General features: G+C 37.0%; 1 protein-coding gene across 1 annotated transcript in view; it reads right to left on the reverse strand.

Moving 5' to 3' along the window:
- Nucleotides 1-18,843, reverse strand: part of ATP6V1H (ATPase H+ transporting V1 subunit H) — a 48,536-nt gene that overhangs the window by 20,362 nt on the left and 9,331 nt on the right. The window contains exons 3-10 of the mRNA XM_085052837.1: nucleotides 18,629-18,731; nucleotides 17,235-17,324; nucleotides 11,399-11,512; nucleotides 8,571-8,675; nucleotides 7,412-7,465; nucleotides 5,158-5,255; nucleotides 3,524-3,716; nucleotides 276-454 (exon numbers count right to left, since the gene is read on the reverse strand). Coding sequence (XP_084908963.1) covers nucleotides 276-454; nucleotides 3,524-3,716; nucleotides 5,158-5,255; nucleotides 7,412-7,465; nucleotides 8,571-8,675; nucleotides 11,399-11,512; nucleotides 17,235-17,324; nucleotides 18,629-18,731 — 936 coding nt within the window. The remainder of the gene's footprint in view (nucleotides 1-275; nucleotides 455-3,523; nucleotides 3,717-5,157; nucleotides 5,256-7,411; nucleotides 7,466-8,570; nucleotides 8,676-11,398; nucleotides 11,513-17,234; nucleotides 17,325-18,628; nucleotides 18,732-18,843) is intronic.

Genomic DNA, 18,843 nt, shown 5'->3' on the forward strand with positions numbered 1-18,843 from the left:
TCTTCAGTTTTGACTGGAAATCCTTTAAGATCTCTTTGAAGTCCTTTAACAATTTTTCAGTTACAAAGATCACATATGTAAGTGAAGATTTATTTTCTATTCAGCCTCTAAATACTGACATACAACAGAAACTAACAACCAGCACATCTCTTTATGCTCTTACTAAATAGCATTTACATATCATAACTCTGTAAATTTTTTAGCCTTACAAAAGAAGAAAGTTCTACTAACATTCACATAACCTCAATTTTTGAAGTGCACACTGCAAAGCATACCTAAGGTCCTGTACGCTCTCACCAAGCTTGTCCAGTAGAAATTTGATATCTTCACTGATGTCTTCATCATCATATTTCTGCTGATCCAAATTCTCTAGCTGCTTTAAAACCTTACATTGAATCATGGCAAGTGCATATTCTTGGCGAGTTTCTCTCTCAGTAGATTTCTCTAACAAATTCTAGGGAAATAAAGATGTATTTATTTTAAGAACAGACTACTTTGAAACAAAGCAGTATTTTAAAAGAATTTTTTATTGGAACTTTTTAATTTAATAAGTGACAAAATTGACCAATTCCTGAAATAATCTTTCTTTAATACTAGAAAGCACTAATTTACCTGTTCTGAATATTTTCCACATCAATTTGAGGTGACTACAAAGACCATTCAAAGAAAAAGGGCAGGTTTATATCCTGAATACCAGAACCTCCACTATAAAGAACTACTTTATATTGGATTATCATTTTAGCTTTCTCTGCAGCAATAGCATAAAGCACAGAGCCTTAAAAAAATAACCTGAAGTCATATTTCCAATTCAAAGTTACCATCTGGATTAGATCAGCTCTTTTCAAGTTTGGGAATATTCCAGCTAGACATTTTTATTCAATCAGAAGCTTCTTAGTAAGACTGGAATTACAAGCAGAGAATGCAATAGTGAAATTCCAGTGTCATTTTTTCATTACATTTCTACTCAATTTAATCAGCTTTCAATTATGTTTTTCAATCAGAGCTGGCCACCTGCACTTTTTGATAAAGCTGAAAACATGAATTTCATATAAAAGGCAAAGTCCTTAACAAACAGAACATGTGTTTGTATAAATAAGACTTAATATCTACCAGAAACAAGCAATGAAACTATATATAAGGAATTTGACTGCATCAGTCTTGTCACAGAACTATTACACTTCAGGTTTCTTAGATATCAGACATCTTATTAGTTACTGAGGCAGAACACTGCAAATCAACTTGAAAACTTGCAAACTAAAAATAAGTCATAGTACTGCTTTTAAAGGCCATATACAATTAGCTTTAATGTGCAAAAGAAAGCCACCCCAGTCTCCAATAAGAAAACTAAAAGGTAATTCACAGGAAGTAATGCTCATTTACTTAGAGTTAAAACTGCCAATGAGAGCAAATGAACAAATAATGAACCTTAAAATAGACAATTCAGCAGGTTCAAGGAGCAGGTGGATAAAGGTTCCAAACAACTTCTAGTTAAGATAACTACAAGCAGATGTGGGAAGCTACTCGAAATATACCATACCATATAGTATGGTATACCACATCACAGTGAGATACTCAAGCTTTTAATAGTGAATTTGAAAGGATGTGTTAACAAAGTAAAACCACAAACACATGACAATATAGAATGGATCAGTAAACTACTCAGTGATAAAACCCAAAATCTTAAGGTATAAAACTAGTTCTAGCCATGAAACAAATGTAGAAAGCAATAAAAGTGTGAAAAATGAGGGGATAAAATAATAGGTAGAGAAAGTAGAAGATTCAGTGAGACAGGAGTGCCCAATACTTGTTGTTTTATAGAAAAAATTATTATATTTGCACTTATGTACTTAAGGTAATTAACTTGACAAAAAGGTAAAATATGACAAATTAGGAGAAATCCAGTAGTAGAGAAGACATCCAAGTTGTCAAGACTCATGGAGTACCTTCAGTAACGCACAGACAGATTTGGGGACTCATCAAGCCTAGTCTTTTATGCAATTCCCTTCCCCCTGCCTGCCCCCCCCCCAACCTGATACTGTGCCCTTTCACACAGGAAAAAGACTGTTTTGCCTCTGCCACCTATTTTAATTTTGCTCCAGAACTCACAGCTCTGATGTATAATTTCTAATCTATTATGCTCCTGACTGCCAGTTAACAACTCATCTTCACGCCAACACAAGTCCTTAATGCTGGAGAAAGGAAACAGCTAAGTTACACTCCCCACAGCCTGTGACAGAAACACCTGATTCTTTCCTTGCCTTTATTTAAAAAAAACTTAGCTTCATTTTTGTCTCCTCTTGCAATACACAGCAAATCTAAGAACTAGCAATTATTTCTCCTACTTTTTATGACCTCAGAATAGGAAGAAGCTGGATACAAACTGTTGAGCTTCTCAACTTCTTTCTTCTCTTCAATTTTTTTTCTAATCTATCTTGCAATATGTCCCTGCTTAATCCTAACATTAAGATCTTTAAGAACACTACAACATCTACAGAGATCTATATATAGTAAGAACAGCTTCTACTGAACACCTCATACCACTATACTCCTTCAACAAGATGAACAGCAGATTCTTACGATCTTCCTTATTCAGAAATCTTTCAGTGGCAGATGTTCTCACATAAAGAAACAGAGTAAGCACCTCCACATAGTTTATCATTGCTAATCAGCAAGTCAGTAAGCAACAATTTCCCTCTCCCCATTCTAATTTGCTTGCAACACTTACTATTGGAACACAGTCCATATCCAGGAAAAAAAAATAGCTTCCAAGACTGACATTTCCTACTCAGGATACCAAGTGCTGCTTTAAATCAGCATACAAGTTGTTACAGCATTTCTGTATTACTCACAAGACACTTGACCAGCATGCACATAAAACTAGTGGCATCCATGAACATAAAATGGTACTCTCACAGTGAAACTATCAAGCCTAGATAATCAGTTATTCCTAATTATCATAAATAGGACCAGTGATTTTTGGGTAATGCAGACATAGTAAGTCAACTAATCACTCTTATATGGATATTCTCATTTGCCTTGACAGAATCACCAAAAAAAGATTTTTGGACTAGTAGATAAAAATAATTTCTCAGTTGGACAAACATATGTATTCAAAATAATATTTTGTTAATTAAAGCTTCATAATGTAAAATTTATCAGATATTAGTAACTCCAGGGTTTTACAGTAGTACCAGTAGGAAAAAGAATCTTGAATCAAAAAAGAGGAATCACTAGTGCCTGGGTTAACATTGCTTTTTTAGTCAGCCTTATTTTAAGAAGGAATTGAATAGCAGATATCTATTACTAGCAATAGCATATATATTTCTTGTAGCAAAACTCAGTTCACAAAAAGGAAAACAAAAACAAAGGAAAAATCCAACTAAAAACAAACAAACAAAAAGAGAATTAAGCTTTCAATCACTTTATTGACATGGTCCAGCAGGAACAGCTCTGCATCAGCAACACTTGAGACCTAGAAACTCATGAGAGAAGCACAGCACAACTGCAGTCAACAGATACTTACCCGAAATGCTGCAAGGATGATTCTAGTTACTTTCTCTTTGACAGATTCCTGAAGAATATCCGACAGCACGGGGACAATATTATACCGACGAAGATATTCACACATTTGAGGGCTAAATGCCAGCAGCCACACACAGAAAATCATCTGATACTGCAGCTGAAAACCGCATTTGTTGCTCAAGACACCCATGATGCTGAAAAATTGACATAGTACACATTTAATTTTTAAATAATGACTGCATAGATTGCATTGCCCCACTATGAAACACAAAAGAAAAGGTAACAGGAACTTATTGGAAAGCGATGCAGAGGATGAGCATACAACACACACTTCACAGTAACCTGCATCACTATTTATCATTGCATAAGCAGCTTGTTCAAAAAGCCATCTTTTAAAGATACGGTTATGTTCTCCTTAGCCTTAGAGCCACAAAGTATCTCTCTCCGTGAGAACTGACATAGTAATGTAACCATCTTCTGGTTCACCAAGACAGTTTTTCTATTGGCATGTTTAGGGAATTTGTCATTCTAGAAGAAACAGAGAAACATGCAGCTACTCCGTCAGAGTTAAGAAGAAATAAACAGATAGAACAAAATCTACACAAATTGAATTTTTTCCGTAATTGTACTTGTCCACAGGAGTGTCTGAAATTAGCTGAAGCATTCATTATTTAACAGCGAGTTCTCAGAAAAGGGCTCATAGACACAAATATACAAAGTACTGCTAGAAAAAAAATAGTATCATAAGATCTCAAAGAAGAAATCATGCAGGTTTGCTCAGCTGAAGTTCTGAAAATTTAATAAACAATTTACAAGTCCATTCTGTAGTAGCTAACTCAATTTAAATTTTTTTTTAAAAAAATCTATATTCAAAATCATTCTTACCAAGTTTAAGACAAGTTCAAACATGGTGAAACATGGGCTTATTGTAAAGCTTTAATACTTGATTAAAAAGCTTCCTTGGTTTCAGTAGTGTCATCTTGACACATATGAACATCATCTGAAATTTTACTTCATTGGTAATTTTGACTTTTCTCCATTTCAGTGTAAAGGGGTATTTTTCATTGAAGTGCAAATCACGTATCAGCCATCCCCAATAGAGGCAGGCATGGCAGAAAAAAATATTTATAGGCAAGCATTCTTTAAATAAGATTAGTGCTGACATCCTAGCCTAATGCAAGGCTATTTATTAGGAGAATTGGATAAAAGAATGACCTACTTGAAGCCATATGAGGAAAAAAAATTGATCTTAGCTCTAGAAAATGTTTGGGCTTTCACTAATACTTTCAGACAGAACAATTCCAAACTCAAAGACTAGGATGATTAGCAGGAACTCATTTCATTAGTCCTTGTTCTATTAAATAATAAACAAAACATCTTCAGCTGAAAACAAATGGTTATATTCCTGTTCAGATACATACTTAACCATTTCTTCTTGAACAGGAAAGCTGCATTAAAGCTGCAACAGTGCAAGTTTCATTTGTCTATTTGACTGTTAATATTTGAAAACAAATCTCTTTTGTACTCAAACAGAACAGCTGACCATTACAAGAGTTCTATTCCCAAAAAGGGTCACTGGGGAATGTACTAGTGTTAAGTGCAGGTATATCCATATAAATTGAAATAGATGCTCACCAATTTACTCCATCTGCTTCTACCCATGCAAAGCGGTATTCATTGACCCTGAGCATCAGCTGCAGACATCCAGCAACACATTGTACATACTGGGAACTCTGGGTGAACACAACAACACGTCACTTCTTACAAGAAGAGTCAGGTAGTAAGTGCTGAAGTAGTTTTCCAAATCAGGCATTTAATAGCATAAAAGGAGGAGAGTTCTGAATACTAAAGAAGTGTTACGCAAGCGATACCACTTTATCAGAACATTTGAACATGCCTTCCTTCAGTATCTATGAATGAAAGCTGTCTTCTGTTTGAATATATTTGTCAGAGCATGTTTTTCTCTCTTTTTACTCAATTGTCAGCATTACCTTCACTAATACTAACCACACATTAATCAAATGTGCTGCTGATAAAATGTTGCTTGCTTCTTTTCCTCCCCTATAAGCCTTTTCCTTGAAAGTCTTATGGTAGCTCACTCACATAATACAAGATCAAACCTTTCAAGCATTTAATGAAGTAAAGAAGTTAAGACAATCCCATATGAAAAGAGAGGAGGCAATAAACAGAATTGAAAACAGAGTAACTCATTTTGTCTCTCATGAGAGATTTAAGCCCTTTATGTAAAAACTAAGTCTGTGCATCTGGGCTCAAATCATCTAGAACATTAATTTCCCTGTGAAAGTACTCACTTTCACACCCCATGCAAATGAAACAGCTATAAACACAGACAGCTCTCCCAGCCCAAATAATGCATTAATTTATCTACATCACCAACCCTTGTAACTACTGAACTTGGAGTTTTCTTTTTAAAGAGTCTGTCATAAAAGCATTCTCTTCCAACACTATTATAATTGAAATTTCATAATAGATTCCAGCCTTCATTTCCTGTATAAAATGCTACAACTGCATTTCTAATTTATTCTGAAATTAGCCAGGACTTACTTGAAAATCCTTCGTAAGTTAGATCTGAAATCCGAACACTAACGAAGTTAAGACAATACTTATCCAATTTAATTATCCTGAAACATATTTGCACTCTCAGTTCTGCTGCTTTGGGACCCTGCCATGGCACAGTACATCTGTGCAGTGCCACAGTGCAATGAATACAGATTTCTAAGCAAGCCAGAGGAGCTGATGGCTCCATAATAAGTGGTGGTGTGTGCTGCAGAACTATTTACTCTTTTATGGCTGTATGACAGACAGCAGTCAGTCTAACAAAACCAAGCAAAACCTAGCACTATGCCACACAGATCTTCACATGAAATACTGAAATACTTCAACTTCTACGCTCAGATCATTGTTTTACACCCTACCCAAAATCATGCATAACAGTCTTTCAACTTTTCTACTTTAAAACCCCAGACAAGGTAATTTAAGAGGCTCTTCTGTACAGGAATCTACCACTTTAAAGCCATGACTCCATTTAGAAGAACAACAAATCCCAAGTTATGTCTTCTGAGAAACTGTGCCCACTTTGAGGCTGCAGATGGAACAAAAGACCAAACTGAATTTTACTCCAGATTCAAGAACTATGATAAACTGCCTCATCATGCCACAAGATCCCAGAAAATCCAGTTAGGATGATCATTTGCACTTATTATGCTGCCACAGTTCATCTCCAAGCTCAGCAGCTATTATAGCTACATGAAATTGAATATTAAAAAAAAATATTGATGCGAAAAGGACAATCTATTTTCCTCTGAATGCGAACTATTCAAATATGAAAAGCTCACAGCTTTGAAAGCACTCTTGCAATTTCATGCTACAGTGGTTTAGGGGCAATATCAGCTTTAGTATCTGATGTGTCCTTTTCTAAGCTCTGCACAGCACAACAGCCAAAAGCTTCTCGGTCTCAGGTTTCTTCTACAAGTCCAACAGCTCAGTGGTAAACAGACATTACTGAATCACAGAAAAGACTTCTAAGATCAGCAAGTCAGTGACTTAAAATTGTTCAAATATGAAATAAATTTTATACAATTTTTTCAAGTTTTAACAAAGAGAATCCTAGACACATCTACAACTTTAACAAGACAAACTAATTGTAAAATATATGCTTCCACTGCCAATATTCTATGTGAAATCAGTGTTCAAAAATACTTTTGTTTCTTGGCGCCATCACCTGGCACTCTGTTGTACAGTTCTGTACAACAAGTACAGTTCCAAGTACTTCTTATCACTGGCACCAGAAGACATCTGCACCTTAATCTGAGGAGTGGATATCACCTGCCCAAAATAGCAGATTGACAGATTTCAAAGATATACTCACATCACTTGTGGAGACTGCTCCTGTATCCACAGAACCCCCTGTACCGCGCAGTTTCTAGGAAAAAAAGAAGTTAAAAGTGAAATCAGAGTTGCTCTTCACTCTTAAGGAACAGTTGTTACCAAGTTTCTTTCAGTTCTCCGATCTTTCTAGCAATTAAAAAAAATAATATTTAGACTCTTAGATCTTTTTCCTGCCCAATGTATTATCATATATTATATTTATTTCCCACACATACTTCTTATCTAGAAGAACATGCTTGGAACTGATTCTGGTAGATCAACATTTAATTTTTAAATATTTAAGTGCGGATTTATTCAAGACATTTATTCATCTTGGAATTTCTGTCAGAAAGATACAAGAGTACAGTTTGCAGATTCTAACTTTAAGATTCTTCTTCCAGAGGAAAAAATAAAATTCCAATTTAATAAGCCCAGTTCAAAAAATGATGGAATATATACCATTACTAAATCTACTAAATGTTTCTCTGCTTTCCAAAATCCACTTCTGCTACAACACTAAGAGAATGAATGACAAATCACTGCATTTTGAAGGAAAAATGTCCAAAAAGGAATTTTGAAGGAAAAATGTCCAAAAAGGAATTTTGAAGGAAAAATGTCCAAAAAGGAGAATGATTCATCTTTGAAGGACAAGCCAGAAGTAAATGGCTCATACTGAGCTAATACCATAAAAACACTGTTCAAATCAGTCAGAATTTGTTCAGTTTCAAGGCACAGGACTAAAACTAAAAGCTTTGTACTACAGTAAACTGGGAAAAGGTTTTGACATTCAATTTCCACTGTCATGCAATTTTTCTTCCCAGCAAAAAGTTCTGATAACCAAAACAATAGAGGCAAGGAAAAAAAACCCTTTCATCTCATATTTTCTCGGTGTTCAAAAGAAAAAACAGTGTTAACCAACAGAAAAGGCAAAAACCTTCAAAATTAATTTACATTTTAAGGACTAGAGTAAAAATATTAAAATACTAAGTTAAAACCTGAGTGATTGAATAAAGAATATTTAGCTTAAAAATGACAAAGTAAAATTTCATTTTAAAAAAACAAAACCAAAAATATACCTCTTGTTTGCACATTTGTACATTCATATTCTTGAAAAAAGTTTCCAAAGTCACTGTAAAGTTTAAACAAAAGTAGCTTTTTACCTGTGAACTAAGCTGGGTTTTAATCCAGTTGAAATAGTAATTCAAGTCACTGCCTTCCATAAGCTCTCTCCCCCAGGCAGCCAGTTTGGCAATAATTCTTGCTGCCTGAAAAAGAATGCATTAAACAGATTTTTTTAAAACACAGCAATTTCAGATTTCAGTGAGAAGTCCTGTAAACTTTGGAAACCAAGTTTAGATGAAAGATAGTCCCTTGCAGAAATCTACCCATTTTCTATGTAGGGGACTCTTCTTGCCCAATAATTTTGCTTCTTTTCAGCACTCTGCTGCTTCTACTTCCACTAATTGGTTTATTTTCACAATGTTATAGGTTCCCTGTAGCTGTTGAAGTTCACAAGGCACCAATAAAGAACTCAGAAGGAGATGGAAGCTATCGATGGGCTACTGCTGTAGGACACCATTATAGTCAGAAATCAATCAAAAGCAAGACACTTGATAGCCTCATACATGCAGGCTTGATTTAAGCAACTGTGGCATATGCCAACACAAATGATAAACATAGTATTGAAGGGGTTTTGTATTTAAACTGAAGGAAGTCATCTTCAAGAAAAGTTTCAAAGCCAGAAGAAGAGCAGAAAAGCAAAATGGAAGGTAAAATTTAAGAATGAAGTTGGGGAGTAAAAATGTGGTCAGGTTAAGAATTTTCATGGTGTCTATGGCCCAAGAATACTTAAACAAGAGTATGTTTCTACATCAGCCTTTCCAAATTATATTTGAAGTAAATCTGTTGCAGCCTGCAGCTTGTTTGCAAAAACATTTGAGTCAGCTTATATATAAAGAGGCACTGTAACCAAGAAATTACTGTGAAACAAGGGTTCATTTGCAGGCACACAGTTCCACAATGCAGTGAGGAGACTATTCCAGCCACCTTTCCACTTCACTGCATTCACATGTGCAGCACTACCACCACTGAGGTGGTAGTGCTGCACCCTTTCTTGAGGGATTACAGCTGTGTCTGGAACAACCATCTCTACACCAAAACATGTCAAATACCCTTCTGAATGCAATTAAATAACCCTATAAAATCCCTCCAGCTGTAAAACATAAGATATTAGCTCTCTAATCAACTGAGCTTCTGAGTTAAAACTGCTACCTGGCCCCTGAATGAGAGACCATTTATATTTAGCAGAATTTGAGCCTACACAGAGGGTGAGTATTTTCATCTGTCTAAGCAGATGTAATGATGTGGCATCAAAAGTCTTCCAGCGTGCATAGTAAGGAGAAAAATAAAATAAACCCAACAGAAATAACACAATCCTAACATTTGTTTTTTAAAACATTCAAGTGCTTTAAAAAAGCATGCACAAAGAGTAGTAAAAATCTTAATAAGGCAGTTAACTTAGTGTTTTAAGTGGATTCACTTCACATGAAGTTCTCTGTGACTTGTTAAATTATTTGTATACTTTATATTATTTGTATACTTTCTTTAGCAGTACCTAAAGAACACAATACCTGAATAGAGAAATGTTGATCATCAGAATTTCTATACTATATATTTAAAAGCCACCATTCCAGGGAGACTAAATAGTTTGCACTGCAAGGATCTAAAAATTATGCTTTACCTGCATACTTGGGCAGTCAGTACTGTCTGACTGCTCAAACTGCAGTTTTGCAGGATGGGTCTTCAGTAGAATTACCACCAAAAAAAAAAAAAAACCCAGCCACCTCCTCCCTCAGCTACACCAAGAAACCTGGTTCACATCCACACAGTCAACCAATTAGGTCAAAAAATTAACTAAATAAATCAAGCTTGACATTTTTCTTGAGAACATGCCAGCTCACTGTTGAAGTTGCAGTACAACCCCAAAAAAAAGCTGCACTGGCAATACCCAGGGGCAAACAGCACGGCTTGCCCAGTGTCCTGGAATGCACAAGTTCTGCCGCCACAGCCTAATGCAGGCCAAGTGTGTGGGTTTGTAGTTTGAACCTCTGATTTGACTCTACCATATCATGCCAGAACAAACATATGCAGTGAAGAACAATTCATAGTTGTGCAGTTTTCTTCAAGCCATAATATAAGCTTCACTGTTGAAAACTGTAGTCTCAGGAGGAATTTACAGTAATACAACCGTATTTTTGCCCCACAAAAGAAAAACCTGCTGAGATGAAATGGCCAGTTCTCACCACTGATGACAGAAGAATATTAAGATTCCAGAAAATTTACTCCATATACAGGAGCAGCAAACAGCAGCTCAAAGCATAGCAAAAAACACACACTGCACATGGCTGTATTGGGTTTGGCTTGGATGGACCTAATTTTTTTCATAGCAGTCTGTATGATGCTGTGGTTTAGACTGGTGTCCAAAACAGTGCTGGTAACACATCAATGTTTCAGCTGCTGCTGAGCAGCACTTGTACAACATTAAGCACTCCTCTGTTTCTCTCTCTACACTTTTAGTGAGTCAGCAGGTAATCTGAGCATGAGAAAATAAGGTTTGTCAAGGTAAAGGTATTTCCCTTGCACAAGATGTGAACTTAAATTCTAGTATTTGAATAGAAATGACTGGCAGTGGTAATAAAAGCTTTTCAGGTATGTTTTACTGTACATATTTATTCTAAAATCCCTGCATTTCTGAATTTTTTAAATCTGCTCTAATCTCCCAGAAATAAACCAATGTCAGTAAAGAATATAACTTTGCTTTTTAAAATGTGGCTAGGTGAAGCTTATATTAAGAATGACTTGTCTAGACTGAAAGAGGAAAACTTTGCAGCCCAGGCAGAAGCTTAGCTTCAAATTCCAAAATCTCCTGAAAAAATAGAACCAGCATTTTTCTCCACCATCTTCAGAGACAGGTTCATTTAAAGCTTACCATATGCACAGTGAAGAGATCTTGTCGATTCAACATCGGCAGAAAATAAGACCATGCAGTGTTTTTACCACGTTTTGCATAATCAAAGAAGATGCAAACACGCTGATGATTTTCCTGTAAAAATTTAGAGAGGAAAAGATGACAGACTTGTAAAAGCATTCAACATAAAGCAGTAAATAACTGCTCCTTGTTATGTCAGTACAGATTATCAGAGCGTATCCTGGCTTGCAAGAGCCCATGGAAATTTTTCAGACAATTACTTATGGATACAGTTTATTTCAGGACTCCAACATTAAGGTTAGAGATTTGGGGTGGGGGCAACAAAACTTGAAGGCCTAGTTGTATCCCAGTACTCCAACACCTGCTTGAGCAAAAACACATATATCCTTTTAAATGTGCAAGTGGAGTAAGACAAATGAGAAACAAGCTAAATACTGGCATTTTTTAAGAGGAAAACTGCTTTTCATCCAATCAGTTACGCTTTATTAAAGTTGATACAAAGTTTCCCACATATTTCTACTTCCACACAAGAACCCGTTGTTCAACTTATGCTACAAGTGAAACCTTGGGGGTGTAAATTAGCCTTTCCATTCCTCTCAATGGGAAGTGAGCTCTTCCCTCCCATATGAGGCTGCAACTGATTCAGCAGTTATCTCAGGCAACCTGCATATCTACAAGAGGACACAGCCACCAGAGGTCTGTTCTCCAGGGCTTCTACACTGAGCCACAAGAGACCACAACTACCTGAACCTGGGCACTGGTCACAGTGCCTTTAAGTATTTCCCTTAATAATCACTATGCAAAGCAGCTATTAGAGTTCTCACTTATATCAGAACAGAGAACAGGCCATACAATCATGAGGAAGAAATAAAAGCTCTGCTGTTTCCTAATAGCCTAAAATATAGACAGTCTCCAAAAAAAATCTAACATTTGAATTAATTCTTGCTTTTCCTCAACCATTTCCATATGCTTTCCAGCCTGGTCGATTGGAAGCTTTCCTCCTGAAGAGATGTCTCCCCACTGAAGTCAAATTACTACAACCAAGTACACAACTCAGATCAAGGAAGGCAAATGAGAAACTCATAAAAGGACAGTACATCAGTCTCCACTATCCAAACATTTTGGTTATCTAACTCCCCTAGCAAAAAAGACTTTTCTCCATCAATTCTGCCTCCTATTATTAACTCTAGGGACCAAGAACAAGCTAGGCAAGCCTCCTTGCTGGAATATTATCCATTAAGCACAAGATGACCTGAATGTATTCATGATCCAAACAGTGGCATCTTAACTAAGCATTGGAGCTTCAACCAACCGTTCCTTAAAAACAACAGTCTGTACTTCAAATTACAAGTTTTCTCACTTTTCCTCTCCAATTGTTTTCCCCATTCCACTGCTGGATGAGTGAGGCAGTGGCTGTGTGATGTGTGTGGGATGCCAGCTGGAGTTAAATGAGGACAGTACTGTACGACATGGGAAGGAAATTGCTGCCCTTATCACTGACTGGGGATGCTCAGATGTCACCAGTTATCTGCCAGTTACAACCCTTACAGCGATCCATTCTCTACATGGCATGTGTAAAAAAACACCCAGAAATGTTCTCAAAATTTGTTGTTCAAACTATGAAAAAAAAAGTAAGATCTCAGGAACACAGAGCCTTTGGTGAAGACCTTTTACTCTGTGAGGGCTTCTCTGATGAGAAATGGCAGCTCGATCAAATAAATCACTGTTAGCATCTGCTTGTGCTGAACAGTCTAGCTAAAAAAGATCAAAACTTACCAGATCAATGAGTTCAGCTTACAACATAACTAATGAGGAGACAGACAAGACTAGAAGCAGAAATGCTGAAGTAACTTCAACATGCTGTCAGTCAGAAGATTTGTCTGGTTTGCTGTTAAGGTGTAGGATCAAGATAGAAGAAAAGGGGGGAAAAATTTCCCACATCCCTGAAATATGGAGTGTTGCACCTTCCTTGGAAGCTACTGACTACACTAACGAAAAGAAAATCCTGAAGTTCTCACATCAACAGTTGAATAATTTAGCAGCTTTCATTTCTGAAGAACCATAATGAAATTCACTCTGCTACTGCTACCTGCACCAACTACAGTGTGGGTTCTTACAGACTTCATAAGTAACAGACTGCGCAGTATGACAAGGTCACTAACTCAAAGAAATTGCTCCCAAGAATTTATCAGATGAAGATAGTAAGAAATGTTTCCTCAAGGATGCTGTTATGTTAATACTCTCCACCTTCAGAAGTAAGCAGAATGGCAAACCTCTTGTAAGGTAATCACCATACCAATTTCACATCTGCCAGCACTCAAAAGAAATCTTTCTTAGATCATCAAATCAGTAAGTAGAGCTGCAGGGACAATCCTAGACACCCAAGCAGGCTTTTGCTGAACTCAAAACACAGCTGACAATATTTTTACCACCTCATAAGAAAAGCATAGAAAGACAATAGAAGAACCACAGTCAGTCATTATCAGACAAAAGCTGGATATGGCTACCTGTGATAGTTTCTAGAAGTTTCAGCTACCAAAAGCAGCTTCAAATATTATTTGTTCATCTCGTGAAACTGCAGCGAACATACTTTCTCAAGGCAAATTTTACTCAGAGTCAATGGCACCATGACAGGCCATGTCCCTGAACAATTTCTTGCTTAAAATCTTTGAATGTACTGAATTAAGATGAGTCAGGCAAAGACTGGAGACTTCATATCCACTACAAGAAAAATGGGGCAAGATTATTTTCATGAGCATATATTGACAGGATGAGGGTGAATGGCTTCAAACTTTTGGGGGGGAGTAGGTTTAGATATTAGGAAAAGACTGAGGCACTGGAGCAGGTTCACAGCGAAGCTGGGGATGCCCCATCCTGAAGGTCTTCAAGAACAAGTCGGATGGGGTTTTGAGCAACCTGGTCTAGTTGAAAGTGCCCCTGCCCATGGCAGGGGGGCTGGAACCAGATGATCTTCAAGGTCCCCTTGCAACCTAAACCATTCTACGATTCTATGATACTGTGAGTTCTTGTGCCCAGGCAGTCTGCAGAGGCCCTGCCCTAAACTCACAGGCACATGATTATTGGCCAATATGCTGCTTTTTGACAAGAATCTTACACCCTGAAAATGTGCAACCAAGGGTCCACAAGGGATCACTGGCAGTATGTTCCACCCTCTGAATGTGACCAAAACAAAACAGAAGTCCTGTTTCAGCCCTTGCTGAATGGAGATGTCACAGGTTAGGAAACTCTGAGATAATGCCATGTGGGATGCCTGCACATAAGCCTTCTGTGCCAGCAAGACATCCCTGAATAATGCAATCACACACAGCATTGCAAAAGTCAGTGCAGCCTTTCGGATACCAAAGCAGGATTTCTAAAGTGAAAAAGGCATTCAAATTCAAACAAAAGCAAATATGTAGTGTGCACCAACATCTTTGTTCTCTGGTATCACTATAAAGCCTGGACAACTTAAAGCCATTATGTTTAAAATTAAGAACTCCATACATGCCATTGCTGTGGCAGGGTAAGGCCCAAAATACAGCCATGTTAAAGTCAAGAAAAAACATTCATCTAGCCATTTATGACAGAAACAAAAAAAGCAAATATGAGATTACTCAGCTTTCTGTGACTACCTAGAACTATTCCACCTGTTCAAGAGTGGGACAGTGAAAGCCTTTACCTGTGGGGTATTAATTCCACAGCACAGGAGATGATATCAGCTATCACATACTGTAGCTACAGATGAGAAAGAAGTGGTCAAATAGAAAACCCAAATCTATTTGCACTTCAACCATCCTTGTTTCTTTGAGCTTTTGCCCCCTTCCACCAGCACAGTGCCTGTCCAGGGCTGAAGGCTGAACTCTAATTCAAATTCAAATTCCACCTAACAGCTCAGAGAGGAGTGAATGTAGGTAACAGCTATGGCCTGATGACTTATCAGCTAAGATGTACAAGCATGCATTTGAAACCAGCACAGAAACCGCTGAATCATCCCATGAAGGACCTTCACCCTGGAGAGGTCTTTGGAGGTCTCCAAAGACCACCAGGACATACAGAGAATGTGTGGTGCACATGCTAATGACATTAATGACTTCTGAGAAATGATTTGTATAACCACTCCTATCCTGGGGAATGTAATGAACACTCATGAATTTTACCTTTAACACTGTGTCTTTGGGGGTACTGAGGTGTGTGTTTGGTGGAAACAATTCCCACACACCCGGTGCATCGAATAAAGCAAATACCCACTTCTCTGATTTGGTCTCTGAAGCGTCTCTGGGCTTGATTGGGGAGAATCACAGGCTACGTGTTAATGCCAAAGCACATTAGCACAAGACCTACGAACACTCACAAGGAGTTCTGAAAAAGGGCAGGTGAAATGATGACTTCTCTGGCCACTGATGCACAGAGAGCAAGACCCATTCCTCACAAAAGTAGCCATAATTAACAGAGTTCTCACACACTGAGCCGAAGTTTGTCATCCATTGTGTACACCAAAACAAGATATTCCCAACTCAGTGTCCCAACCAAGGAATGACACTGAGGCTCATTTTTGTCTTCTCTGCTTCTCAGTGTTCATGTCACACTTGAAAAACAGTAAAACTAAAAGACAAAAAGTGGCCAAGCTACAGACGAATAAATTGCTGCTACCACCACTAGCTATCATCCTATTATCCTAGATATTAGGCCACTCACTGAGGTCTCTAATACGCAGGCAGTATTAGAGGTACCTGAAAATACACCATAGTCCCCACCTTATACAAACTGTGGAGAGGTTCATGCTTTTCAACTCACCTGTAGAAATACTGAATACTCAGAGCTGGAACTAGAACTCACATGGTTCACCTCCTAGGGCAATACACTAAACCAATAGCACTAGACACATTTAACTGTAACCTTGTACCAAATAGAACATAAAACAGGAGAAGAGAAACTATCAAACACAGACAGTTTATGTGAATACCAGGAAAAAACATCACAGAACTCAACCCATCTTGTTACACCACTCGAAATGCCTTCTCTTAGCCTACTTCAGACCAAGAAAATGTAAAAGCAGGATTATCTGATTGTGTAAATCCTCCTCTTGAGTTGTCCCAGTCAGCTCAGCAGTCCTGAGACTAAAGTTAATAACCTACTCATATAAGCCATTGCTGTCCATAGCCACAAAGAACTGTATGTTACACTGAATTAAAAGTTCCTGGTTTATAATTAAACCATGTAGAATTTCAGAACATGTCCTAAACAGCCTAACTTCCATTGGAAACCTGAAACTGCAGAAACTACATCTTGCAGAGGGTATCCAAATTAACACCTTTGATGGAAAAGCTTTAACAACTTCAAGTGAGAAGTCATATCCTCCCTACACCACAGGAAAAGGCTGAGGTCACAAGTCACAGAATCTTAGAATCGTTTAGGTTGGGAAAGACTTTTAAGATCACCAAATCCAACCATTAATCTAACACTGACAAGTCTAACACAACATAAGCCAATATATCAAATGTAAAAAGCATTTAGGAAAAAATCTGCAAATTAAGATCACATAAAATGAAACCACTATGCAATACTAGCCTTAACATCCAAGTTGGGCATTAAACATAGTTGAGAACCAACAGACAAGGATACAAGTTTGTTTTATTTCCAGAATTTGAACATATTACAAGACTAAGTTACCCTGACAACTTTGGGTCTAACATTTAATCTCTGAAGACAAGATCTGAAAATTTAATAGAATATTTTTAACACAGTATGACAAACACCTGAGGAAACATGCATTACACTAAGGAAACATTCAAGCATGCATTTAAAGACTTAAAAATGATACAGATTATTGACCTACTTGCAGCATATCATCAACCATAGTCAGAATGTACTGAACAGTCTGTTCCTTGGAGATATGAGTCATCAAGTTTATAAATGTTTTAGCACACTAGAAAAATAAGAGACATTAAAATTAATATTAGCAATTGTCTTCATTCTTTTTGATAATATAAAACAGGACCTTATTAATTCACAGTTAAGTCTTACATAAGCACTGAGCATCCCAACGTCTTGTTCAATTGCAGTAAGAGATTAATACATCTGACATTATCTCACAAAGAAAATTTTCTGTCACACTGGATGTTACCCTTTACAAATTGTCTTATGGCTTTCAAAATAAATAAGTACTCACTATTGCAAATCACCAATGTGCTTTGTTGAAAGATTAGAAAAGTTTCCCTCAGCATCCTTTTTTTATGGTAGTGAGAAGATCAAGTATATTGACAGAACAGCAACTAAGTCAGACACAGTACAAAAAAAGTTTTAGCAACTTGAATGGGAGGAAGGAAGACAGGTAACTCCCCCATTCAGTTACTAAGTACCTTGCAGAGAAAACTTTGTTCATCTTTGAAGAATGTTACAATTTCAGCGACAAGCTGAAATAGTTACAACATTACTTTTTACATTTCCTCCTTCCCCACATTCAACTAAAACTGAGAGAAAATGGAACTCTGAGCTGCTACATCGTAATTATACAGTGACATATTAAGTACACCACATGTTTTTGTTAGTATGCAAACTATGATCTATTACATAGCAGTAACACAATACAATTTGGAGAGAAAATACAAAACCAAAACAAACAGCCTGAAATTAAAGTAGAAAAAACGGCTAGAAACTTTTATGTGTTGAACATCAAGAGTAGAGAAGAGAGATTCAGTTATACATGGGTGTCTCATGTCATTTTAGGCATGGTAAGATACGAGACCTCTGCATTGGACAGAGCTGAGTCAGGACTGAATCCACCTTAGCAGTCAGTGGACTCTGTGCTATAACTAAATTAGAATTGCTTAGCTAACTAAGCAGCAATCTTACTAGTAGTAGCTGTCATCAATAAACTATAAAGAAAGAAGTCAAAAAAAAATGACTGAAGTACAAGTGTGCATGATAAAGTAAACTGGAACGAGGAAAGATTTGAGCTAGCTTGTCTCACAACAGAGCCAAAGTCAGATAACAATTATTTAGTAGGTTTTAAAGATAACAAAATAAAGATAACAAAAATAACATCCAACCTATATCTAAGGAAAAATAAAAGAATCATAATAGCAAACTTTACACTTATTCTATAACACCTTAACTGCATACAGCCAACAACAAGAATTGTATTACTTATTTACTTATTTATTTGAAAATAAGTATAAAAATTTCCTTCCATCCTCCTACCCAAAAGAGATATCATTAAAAGAAAGTTACTTGATTGCCTTCTGTTTGCAACAACTCCTGTTTTTCTTCTGGACTTCTTTTCTGTTCAAACCTTTGAATAAATTCACAGTCTTCACCTGAAATCATCTGACCTCTGAAAAACAAAACATGAAAACATGAGTAACATGAACAATAAATTGGAAATAACTGTACTGGGTTCACATGGCAAGGCTGGTTAGTGGGGGGCTGCCTGGGTGGCTTCTGTG

The sequence above is a fragment of the Lichenostomus cassidix genome, chromosome 2 (assembly GCF_008360975.1).
Source record: "Lichenostomus cassidix isolate B80296 chromosome 2, HeHo_3.0, whole genome shotgun sequence".
Lineage (NCBI taxonomy): Eukaryota > Metazoa > Chordata > Aves > Passeriformes > Meliphagidae > Lichenostomus > Lichenostomus cassidix.